This window comes from Halyomorpha halys, unplaced genomic scaffold (assembly GCF_000696795.3).
Source record: "Halyomorpha halys isolate HHAL.00 unplaced genomic scaffold, Hhal_1.1 Scaffold677.1, whole genome shotgun sequence".
Taxonomy (NCBI): Eukaryota; Metazoa; Arthropoda; class Insecta; order Hemiptera; family Pentatomidae; genus Halyomorpha; species Halyomorpha halys.
This window is the reverse complement of record NW_027104651.1, coordinates 10,491-22,874: the sequence shown is the minus strand read 5'-3', so window position 1 is coordinate 22,874 and position 12,384 is coordinate 10,491. Positions and strand designations below refer to the sequence as shown.

The following is a 12,384-nucleotide window of genomic DNA, read 5'->3' as shown; positions in this document are numbered from 1 at the left end:
ATTTTTTAATAAATATAAAATTAATTTATAGTCACACTATCTCTATTTACATATTATTATTATTATTCATTTTATTTATTCATTATTATTTATTTGTTCTCTCTTCCCTTTTTCAAATTAACTTGTTTCTTTTTACTATTAGAAGAAAATTGTTTGTTTTATTTAAGTATACCAATATCATTATTTGTTGTTATTAATTTTACTTTCCTCTTTTATTAAAAAGCATTATTGTTATCTATTTATTTTTTCTTTTAATAAGAATATTGTATATAGTTAGGAGTGTCATTTGTATGACTATACCCCCTCATAATCAACTGTTAAGAAAATATATATAATATAAGTTAGGCCCACCAGACCGATCTGATATATAAAAAAAAAAAGTCAGTTGTGTATTGTAAACAGCTATATGGTCGGTAAATGTGACGATGGTAGCGAGTTATAGTTGTGACATGTTATGTCCGCCGTTTACTTTGGTAGAATACAAGAGAGGCGGAAGGAGTACCCTCGTGGTAGATGAGTGTAACACTGCCTGAATGTTTATCTTGAACTTCTTCTGTACTACAACACCTCCTCCCCAACCATCCCCCAATAAAACATAACCATTACAAATATATCAACTTGTAATAAAAATATATAAACCATACAACTTAAATATAATATAACTTTTTTAGGGTTAGTGAAAGTGCATTTGTAGTATAACGAATGATAAAATCTTTTTTTTTAAAACGTTCACTAAGAAAGTAGCCAAAAGAAAAAAGACAGAAACGTTACAAAAATGTTAAAAATAAATAAAATAAATAATAAATAAAAAAATAAAAGGTCCTGAGGAGTTTTTTCCTCAATCAATTTGATTGATGGCTTATATTGGTTGTAAAACAAGTTCGTAGCGTTTTTCAATTTTTAAATTTAATCATCTCTATGTTTATAAAATTATTAAATTACTTGGTCAGTAATGTTTACATATATGTACCAGTTTCAACCGATATTCCTTATCTTTAAGTGGTATTTTGCTTGCTCAAATTGGAAGAGAAAAAAATTCATTTTGGTCATTTAATAATTTTTTTATTTCCGAAAAGGAAAATCCACTGCGCAGACGGTTAACAAAACATACAGTGTGTATGGCGGTGATGCCTTAGGATGTCTTAGGATGCCTTAGCCACTTAAAGCACCGTCTGTAAGTGGTTTACTCGGTTCAGAACCGGAAATTTTGTCTTGGAAGACGCAAAGCGCTCGGGTCGTCGTCCAACTGTTGATGACCAAATTCAAGCATTGGTCAGAGACAATCCTCAGTCTACGACACTGGATATAGCAAAAACGCTTAACATATCTCATAAAAGTGTCTCAAATTATTTATGTCTCATAATCGCATAGGCATAGTTTTCCATCACGATAACGCCCGTCCTCACGTGTCTTTGCTGACCCAGCAGAAATTATGTGAATAACGTGATCCCCCACCCACTCTATTCACAAGATCTGGCCCCAAAAGATTTTCACTAATTCGGGCTCTTCAAAACTCTCATGATCGGTAACACTTAATTCCCTCGAGGATTGTAAACGCGCATAGAGGAGTTCATAGCACAAAAATCTGAGAAATCCTGGGAGGACGGAATTCAAAAATTACCTGAAAGATTGCAACATGTAATTTGATCAAAATAGGTCATATACAATTGATTAAAAATATTTACAAGAATCTGAAGTTTTTATTGAAATCACCAATAAAATACGCTGCAAACCTATTTTACAACCCAACGATTTGAAAACAAATAATTATAATAAGCAGATATATGATTATAGTGATATTATAAGTAGGTCTACAAATATATATTTTATGCTTACTTGCTACTTTGGAGTGGAGAAACTTGCTTCTATCTGAGAACCAGGAGTAGGTGGAGTCCTCTACTTCGTGGTTGTCCGCCCACCGGCCGCAAGTGTAGCTGTAGAAGTCCTGGCAAGGGTCTACCCTCAGGTCCATGTTGGCCAGGAGCATTCCAGCTAAGGAGACCAGAATATTTTATAAGGATGCGATCAATACCTAATTATAATAATTTAAATAATTATTGTAAGCTTTCAACTCAGTCCTAAATACAGAGAAAACCTTTTCCCTGATATATGTGTAATTTTTTAAAAATTTATTTATTGAAATTTACAACTGTACATAATAATACATCTAGGAAATTTGAAGTAAGATCATAATAGTATGATACAGGCATGTACAGAAACTACCAATTGGTAACAATCTAAAAGTAGACAAAAGCAGACTCAACCGCTAAGAGTCTGATCGTGAAAAAATTACCTTATGATAACCAATTGTATAACTTTTGTTCTAAAAACTACTGAATTCCTGACCCTTCATACATTGTAGCGGTTTACATGGTTATTACAATTGTCCTTGTTAATAGTTATGTGAAAATAGTGAGCAATTATTTCTTTAATTTAATTGTATTTAATTTTTTTTTGTTCAAAGCCCCAATTTGAGAAAAGAAGAATGAATGGAACTTAGCAGAAATACTTGTGAGAAATATAGAAATATAGGAGGTTTTACTAATACGTAGAACCCCTTTATTTTAGTGAGGAATTTGGAAACTTTTTATTATTTTTTTTTATTTTATAACCCCCTTCCTGGTCATTTCTAACATACGGGAGGGGGGATAGATTTATCTAGAGGTGACCAAGCTATTCTAATCATGGTGGGGGGTCGTCTTTTATTTCGTGGTACCGCCAAAAAGTCCACCTCCTTGGCCGGATTCGAACCGGAGCCGCCCGAAGTTCTCAGGCTGCTAAGACATGCGCCTTAACTACCTGAGCTACGGATGGCCCCAGGAATTTTGAAATTGCCCTTTAAAAATATTTTAACATTTTCTATGGGTTAAAAAAAATGTCCCCGAAATTCAAGTTAGGAGGTATTGATCAGACCCTCGCGATATATTATGCCCATGAGGTGAATTAAAAATTATTATCATTTCAATTTACTGCACCTCCTGGATTAAGACGTGAGTGCTAGAGAAATTATTTCAAAATTGCCTAATTAAACTCAAATAATTAGTGTAAATTCTAACTAAAAATAAAGAGGTAAAAAAAAACAATCAGAGAGGAGATTAAAGTGAATTTCTGATGACCAATAACTACTCATAATAAGAATAAAAATAATTTGTAAAATGTAGCCATAATTTAAGTAAATCGAACATAACAAAAATTAATAAAATAAATGTAAAAAAAAGACATTTATTTTATAAAAAATAATAGGTTCCCGCTATTGTCTGCTGGCCAGCCAATTTATCTTATAAATTAAATACCGTTTTATAAAACTAGACTGAAGTTTAGCCCTCCCGCGGGCCAAGTTCCTTATTTTAGTAGTACATTTCAGATTAAATCTTATCTTTGTCGGTTTGCTTAAAAGACAGTATATTTTTAAAGTCTTTTACTTGGGCATCTCATCTTCATTTCTTCATTATATTAAATTCGAGATAGCGTGTATATGTAAATATTATTTCTCCTTTTTTTTTTCTTTAACTTTTAGGACATATTAACATCACTGTTATTTACTAACGTTAACTTACAATTGCTTTACTATCCTAAAATTTCCCGATATGAACTAATAAAATCATTTTAATCTGAGGCTTTGTCGACAAATGAGCGAAAATCAACATTGCCCAAAGTGTATTAGGGTTAGTTGACATTCTCTTGCGGAAACTGGAATTACAACGTGACTAAGTCACTATAGACAGGCCGAAATATCAACACTCATTGTACCACTGAGTACAAATTGCAACTTAAAGTAACTCCCATAGCCGGATATATTTTTGATGTTTTATTTTAATTGGCAAATCAAAGATATTTTGAATCCGATTTTTCTGAACTGATCATTTAATTCCGAAAGAATGGTAGATCTTTTTTAAACAACTTAGGTAATTGCGGGGTATGTTATAGGTATATATTGCATTTTGTAAAAATATTTGTAATTAGAATGTGAAAAATATTGAGGTTCAATGTTCTTAATAATAGTTGGTTGGTTTATTGCTTTATTTAATAGCGAAAAAATTGGTCTTCAGAAATAGGTTTATTTCTTAAAGCTTTCTTCAATATTAAATTATTTGTGAGAAAAACGTATACAAAATCAAAATTATAAAAAAATAGAAAAGAAGAAAGAAATGAAGAAGTAAAAAGAAGGAGAGATAAAGATCAATCAAAGCAATTCAACTGAATCCGTTATCTCCTTTCACTTAAAACCCACCAACTCTTAGTTTCACTGTTAGTTAGTTCACTGGAACTCCATTCCCTATATCATAGCACATGTATAAACCCTTCCCTCGTTTAAAACCCTTCTGTTTAATCACATTTTTCTTCTCCAAACTGATCCAATATTATAATGGTATAGATAGTTTAAACAGTAAACATTATAATTTATTATTTGTAAATATTGCAAAAAATGTATTTTTTATAAGTTTTATTTTTATGTATATACTTATTTTTTCTATATCTAAAATTATTGCATTTTATGCAATTATAGTATATGTTTTAATTAAGTAAGGCCACATTGTTTTTGGCCTATATATCCTGCAACCTAATGATTGTTTATGGTTATGGTTGTTAAGGGATCTAGTCCCAGAATAATAAATTATTTTTCATTTCATCAATAAGTAAAAGTAATGAATATTTTAATGAAAGAAATTGTAAAGGTATTATTTCCTTGTCTCTAATTTTTAAAAAAAATTTATTCTTTTTTTCTAAAGATATTTAAACCTTCATAAGAAGTTACATAATGACCGATTCTGATAATCAAACACCCCCGTTAAAAATAATACTTTTATTTTCCAATTTAATGCATATGGATATTTATAATTATAACTAGATATTTTACTCTTAAGATAATAGTACTAGCTAGGTTTATGAATAATGACTTGGAGGCTTTCTTACACTCACCTGACTTGACACACTCTTCAGAGTAGCACATCTGCTTCTTTCCTGCAACAACAAAGAGCCATCGTCAAACGATTTATCGACATTGGGACACAAAGGATAATCGATAGCAACTCTCTATTGCAAGCTATGGCCTGATTTAATTCGATTACACCCAGGAAAAGGCAGTGACTTTAGAGTAGCTAATTTAAACTAGTTAGAAGTCATAATTTAAAATAACAATTAAGAAACCATTTTTTTGGGGGGGGGGAGGGGGAATATACTAATTTGTGAAAAGATATCATTGAATTATTTCTTTTAATTATAATTCTTTCTTTATTTATTTTTTACATCTAAACAGGAACATGAGGCTTTCCATATCTCCGTTTTGGCCATTGTTGTATACTCGTTTATATGACGTATTTAAGAAGTAATTTGTCAATATTCGTTACTGTATATGCTAATTTAAAGTTTAATCTTTTGAAGTATTACCACCATAATCGTCGCAAGCGTCATATCATTAATTTAATTTATATCCAAATTTTTCATAAAAGATCAATTAAAATATCAAATAGGGCCGTCCGTAGTTTAAGTGGGTCGAATCCTACCTGGGGTGTTGATTTTTTTCATTAATTGGTGGTCCCACAAAATGAAAAATTTGACCCTCACCATGGTTAACAGTAATTCAGAATTCAATGGGAGTCATGAGCCGACGAAAAAAAAAATAAATAAACAATATATATACAAAACAAAGTATCAAAACATAAAAAATATAAAATGAATTTATGACAATGAACTAAATAATAATTGATAATACTTTTAATTTTATTTATTTGATCCGTGCATAGATAGAAAATCATTGCTGGATCTGCTAGTTTGATAATGATTATAAGATGGTAATTCATAGTTTCATTAATTTATTACGAAATCAGGAATTTGGATAGTACTCAGTCAAAATTTATTATCTCTTTATTGAGTAATGCTCATTATCTCATTAACAATAAGGTTTTATTTGATCAAATGAGCCACTGAAAGTAATTGAATTTTGACAATTAATTAAATAAGTATATTTTGATAAAATTAGGTCAGTTAATTGCAGTAACTCGTTAGTGAGCATCGATATTATTTGATTTATTATAATAGTTAGTAATGAATGACAAGCTCTCAACCATTAATATATATTGTTTAAAATTTAATTCAAACAAAAAAAAATTAAATTACGTAACATCAATTTTTCTATCATTTTACTTTCAGATCACTATGCATTGAGAATTGTTAGTATGTTTATTCGCTTTAAAAAATATGTTTAAGGAGTATTGTACCAAATTTTAAATACAAATTTGTGCTGCCCAACTTCATTGGGTTGCTAATACTTATTTTAGTCTAATCAGACAATATTTTTGATCATACGATAAATTAGCCTAACGAGTATACAGTAATAATTATAAACAGTTGTAATATATAACAATATAATATGACTTTTTAACATAATATAACAAATATAAATAGAAGATCAAGAAATTATGTGAAAATTAATATACAATAAATATTGAAAAATATTAAAGTATTAAAACAAATATATAATAAAAATTAATCTATAATGATAAAAAAAATTATCTTCTCCTCATAAATAATGAATATTATAGTATTAAAAAATATATATATTAAAACATATACAAAAATGATAAATAATATTATCTCCTCCTCATAAATAATGAATATTTTAATAAATTTGAATTCTATGATTAAAAAATGTTTAGTTTCTGTACAGCATAATAATTTAAAAAAAAAAATTTAACTTCGGCTTTGGTGCGAAAAAGTTTTCATTATTCAACAGTTTAAACTTTGAATGTTCCGTTTAAGGGTTGGTCATAAAACAAAAGCCGTTACTTCAACGATTTTTTTATAACGATACTTTTTTAAAAAACATTTTTTAAAACCCATAACTTGTACAAATCGAAACAATGGTTCGAAGTTTGGAAATATGAAACTTTTGATTCTTTCAGTACTTGGGAGTTAGACAGGTAAAAGTAATTTTTAAAATTTGTTTCTCTAATTTAATTTAATTTTGTCTAATATTACTTTGTGTCATATATTTACAGAATGGGGGCCAGAGAGCACATTGACACCATATTTACATACATAGATAAAACGAAAATAAATTTAGAAAAAGAAAAGATAACATTTTAAACACGTTCATTCCTATTTACAATATTTACATTAAACCTGGGGAACTCATAACATAGAGTGTCCTATAATTGTAAAGGAAAAATAAGGACTCCAGAAAATCCCGGCGCTCCCGAGTGAGGATTCGAGCCGCAGACACTCAAGACTTAAGAGTGCAATCTAGCCATTTCTAGAGCTCTAATATAATTATTTTCAATAGGTCTCTAGGCCACTGCCAACTTTCAACTTTCTGTTATTTATTTATTTTTTTAATATTTTATATTCATAACTTATTAATTTGTATTTCGTTAATTTTAAATTTCATTTATTTAGTATTATTGTTAATATTAATTTTTTCTTATGTGTATTGGTATAAATGAATATTTAAGACACTAATACTTATTTCCCTTTATTGTGTCAGCTGGTACATTTATTTTCGAATAAAAACGCTATAATAGGAAATGAGAGTTATCATGAGATACACTAGGAAAACATTTTCCAAATTATATAATATTATAATAATATAAAGTTATATCATATCATGTGGCAAATATGAATATCTTATTTCTTAAATGTTATATAAATACTGACTGTTTTGGAAGATAACTTTTGGGAGTTCTTGAGGGAAACTTACAAATAGGGGATAAACAGGCAATACAAAGTACCTTGAAAAGAAGACCGAAAAATTGTATATGTAAAAATGGCTATCAGCAGGCTAAAAAGGAGGGATCTTCCAAGAATGAGTTGGTTGCCTGCCGATATTTTCAAATACAAGAAGATCTAAAATCCAAACTGCAGCAGCATATATTAAGAACGAAATTCCCAAGCACTGTGAATGGTCCCAGTGGCATCGACTATCGATACTGCTCTTTCTTACTACACATAAAACATATCTAAGATTATATTATTTTAACAAACGATTATATCAGATAATTTTACAGGTCTACAAAAATGATGATTTTTTTCTGACAATTATGATTGATATCTATGTTTTTTTCGTGTGGTGAAATGGGAAATAAACTTAGTTTTATTTTATCACTTTCTAATCTTTCGCAAAATCATGATATTTGTAATAACAGTTTCTTGGGACAAGAATCAAGGAAAATTCTCGTAGCCTCTGTAGGTTAATGAATCGATCAACTTCAATAATTTGAGGTTATAAAAAGGGATATTGAAACCAACTGAATGCCACAAATTTCAACTAAGTCAGAAAGAGTGCATATAGTTCTAACGAAGTGTGCCTACTGATGTGCAGACATTTTAACAATTCTCTATATTATTAAGGATTTTTGCCATATGTTCACCTGTGTTTATTTGCCACAGGGGTCCCGTGTCAGAGCTTTTAACACATTTAGACCTTAGTTGTCTAAGGATCAGAAGCCAATTAAGCAGGTACAAACCCTTCCTAGACATTTCAAACTTTCCCACCCCCTCTCGGGCCTAGGGGGGACGAAGACCTAGGGGGTGTTCTGTCACCTATGGCCAATGAGGAGTTAGATTAAAAACAAAAAGGTAACGCCTCTAAGAAGAGGTGGGAGAAAAGGGGCAGTGCAACTAGACCAGGAAAAAAGGCAAGAAGCACTTTGACCAGACGAAGTCCTAACGGCTATGAGATCTGGTCGCCATCCCTTATGAACTACTCACGTTACTACACGCACCACCCAAATCAAACAGCTGAGCACTCATTCATATGTATATATATATTAGGTAATAATGTAATAATCGATATTTTATGGAAAACCAATTATCTGAATCATTTCAATCAAATATTATAATTTAAATCATATCAATGTAAATAAATACTTTGTTCCTTGATATAGTTTATACACTATTATTTACCCAATAGTACCCCTTATTATATTATATAATTAATAGTAACAATATTTTTTAAATACAAATTGGTAACTGGTAAACACACTCCAAGCCTTTGGAAAAGAATCCAATCATAATAATAGCTTTGTAGGACTCAATATAAATTAATTAACTTATTTTTGGATAATTGCCCTTAGCATCCCGACTAAATCTCAGTACTTAGCAGTGCTACTATGCGCTAAGCAACTTACTGTAACAAACAAAACAAAGTCGAACACAAAAAAATCTTCTTGACTTAAAACAATAAAAATAATTATTATATTTGATTAAATTCAGATTTACGATAATATTCTTAAACAGTTGTTTTCTTTTAAATCTAATTTATTTAAATAAATAAATTAAGACAAATGAGCGGTCTTAACATCAGTACTGATATAATTTTCTCTACTTATTGAAACATTTTAGATTACCTTAAAAAACTCTTCTTTTTTTAGAGAAGTCCTTTATATTTATTCATTTTTCCAAGTCAGCGAATTTACTCCGAGGAACCGTTTTAAATGCAAATTTAAGGAAGTAAAAAGGGACAAGAACTAAAATAAATTCAGGTCGAGATACTCCTTAACTTCTCTGTCACATACAGAACAGAACGCTTTCATCCCTTCTCCAACTTTCCGAAGAATAAACTGTTCGCTGACTTTGTCCTAGGAGAATAACGATTCCTCCTAAAGTCCGTTCGGCCGGAGTTCGGGCGGGGAACTTTTAAATCTTATTTAAAAGCTTTTTGGACGTTAAGCAGCTGAGAAGTCGATTGCTTGCTTTTCCGAGCCATTGGATGATCGGGCTAATGTAATCCCTTACTCTTTCCTTCACAATACAATTGCCTGGAATTCATTTGATTGCTGGACCATTCGGGGATATTCACACGCCGTTAACAATCGCCATGGTGTTCTAACATCAATTATATTAACCCTATGTATATCAGCTATTTAGTGTATACTGATACCATTTTGTTTTATTGTATCCATTACTTACATTTTTGTTTCAATTCTCTCTTCTTTTTTTGGAATCTTTAAATTATATAACAACTTACATATTGCTATGTATCTGCCTTAAAATTTAGTCGGGATGCCAGGATAATCGCTGAAGGCAATTATCCGAAATTAATTTAATTAATTAATTGAGTCCTGCAAAACTATTATTATAATTGGATTATTTTCCAAAGGCTTTTTGTGTGTTTACCAGTCACCAATTAAATACCTTTACATTTATAAAATATTGTTACTAATAATATATAATATAATATAATAAAGGGTGGTATTGTGTAATATGATAGTAAATAAACTACATAAAGGAACTAAGTATTTATTTACAATGAATGATAAATAATGTTATTAAAACGACTGAAATGATTCAGATAATTGGTTTGCCATAAAATATTGTTTATATTATGAATTGTTACCTAATGTATCTAAATAGCTTCTGATTTGGATGATTCATATCGTGAGGTGTAGTAACTTGGGTGTAGCAGAGGAGTTCCATTTCTGAAGTGCCCTTCTCGAACTTCTAGACCCTGAGAGAGGGTGGGAAACAGTAATGATCGCTTTCGGTCTTTACCTACCTTAAAACCTTTTACATCAGGTGTGAACAACTGGTAAACAAGACTAATGTGGGATACAAACACAGGTGCCTCTGTGTGTGTTAAAAGGTTTCCTCGCAAATGTGGCTAAATCATATAACGACATTGATCATATTGTTGATGTCGAAATGTTAAAACCTCGATACATAACAATATTTTGATCGAGTCTGGCACCCACGACTGCTATACAAGATCCGTAAATACCTACTCCCTACATACTTCCTTATTATCCGTTCTTAGCCCTACAACAGATTATTTCATGTAAATCACAATATCACTTCTTTTTCTCTCTTTCCTCAGTCTGCTGGTGTACCTCAGGGTAGTATTGGTCCCATCCTCAATACAGTATTTACAGCTGACATACCAACCAATCCTAGCACAATCCTCACCTGTACTGTGTAAAATGACCCTTCCATATCACAAAATAACCCAAACCCTGCAATCCCGCATATCTACAATTTTAAGGGAAAATAGTCGCATCACAAAGGTCAAAAAGCTCATTTTTTTAATCTATCAAAAATTTGCATAACCGAATTTTTCTAGTATCAAACTGGAAGGTGGGTGGCCTTGAAGAAAGGTGCCGAAACTGGAGGATTAAAATAAATTCCAATAATATCCCACTCATTCTTGTCGAACAGATCCGTTACTTACTCCGTACCTGGACAAACGACTGACATGGAATCCTCATACAAGACTGAAAAGACAGGAAACTCCTCGTCGATTCCAACTATTACCCCATTTACTAGACAAACGGCCTAAGCTTCTGATCCATTACAAAGAACTGATCTACTTGACTATAATAAGTCCTATCTGAACATACGTAGTTCACCTTTAAACCATCAAATTCCTCTCGTAACCAATCCCTATAGTCCAAAATCTCAATGCTCCTTACTTTGTCACAAATGAGATCATCCATCAGTACCTCAAAATTCTATATGTTGCCGATTCGGGCAGAACCAGATAACAATTCTTCTATGATAAACTTTCCAACCACCCAAATCCACTTGTTTCTAACCTTGCTTCTCCTTTAATACCTGATAATTCCCTTAGGCCTCTAAAAATAAGAACACTGGAAGTTCAACAATGGATACATATCAATAATTAAAATAAAATAAACAGTTACATATTGTATATATTATGTTGTATAATTTTATATATTTTTTATTCTTATTTTCAAGCTCACTCCTCATTAAATGCATTAGCTCATTATTAATAATTTAAAATTCGTATCATGATAACTCATTTCATAAGCTTTTCATTTGTTTTATTTTATTTCATCGCCCAGTGGTTTACTGTTTTTAGCAAAAACGTCTAAATTGTTTAAATCTTGTGTTTCTCACGAATCCCTATATTATTTAGAGAACTGGATTCCATGGGACTTCTTTATTTTTTTTATATTTATTTTAATAATGTTTTCAGATGTAAAAATATAAATCATAATTTTTCCATAATTAAAATCATTTTTCTATAAATAAAATATCAATTATATTTCATTATACTTAATGTGATTATTATGTAACTCTTAGATTAACCATGTAAGTTCCACCAGGCCGATCTGGTATTAAATAAAAAAAAATGTAATTATTGTTCTTTCCTTATTTTAGTTACACCTTCCAAGAAGGCCCCTGACTTTATACGGCAATGAAACTTACACAAACGTCGCTCCTATACAATTTTATGGGAAAATAATCGCATCACAAAGATCAATAAAGCTCATCTTTCTAGTCTATCAAAAATTAGTAGAACAAATTTAGAAAAAAATGTTTCATGGAATAAACCTACTTTTGAAAATCTACGATTTGTCCACGTACTTTCGTTGGTATTGACTTGGCCGAAATATTTTTTGTTGAACAGTTTAAAACAAAATAACAACA

General features: G+C 30.5%; 1 protein-coding gene across 1 annotated transcript in view; it reads right to left on the bottom strand.

The window, feature by feature from the left end:
* Positions 1–4,956, bottom strand: part of Nep5 (Neprilysin 5) — a 270,596-nt gene extending 265,640 nt beyond the window's left edge. The window contains exons 1-2 of the mRNA XM_067046034.1: positions 4,921–4,956; positions 1,837–1,992 (exon numbers count right to left, since the gene is read on the bottom strand). Of these exons, the coding sequence (XP_066902135.1) occupies positions 1,837–1,992; positions 4,921–4,951 (187 nt within the window). The 5' untranslated portion in view covers positions 4,952–4,956. The remainder of the gene's footprint in view (positions 1–1,836; positions 1,993–4,920) is intronic.
* Positions 4,957–12,384: the final 7,428 nt, after the last annotated feature.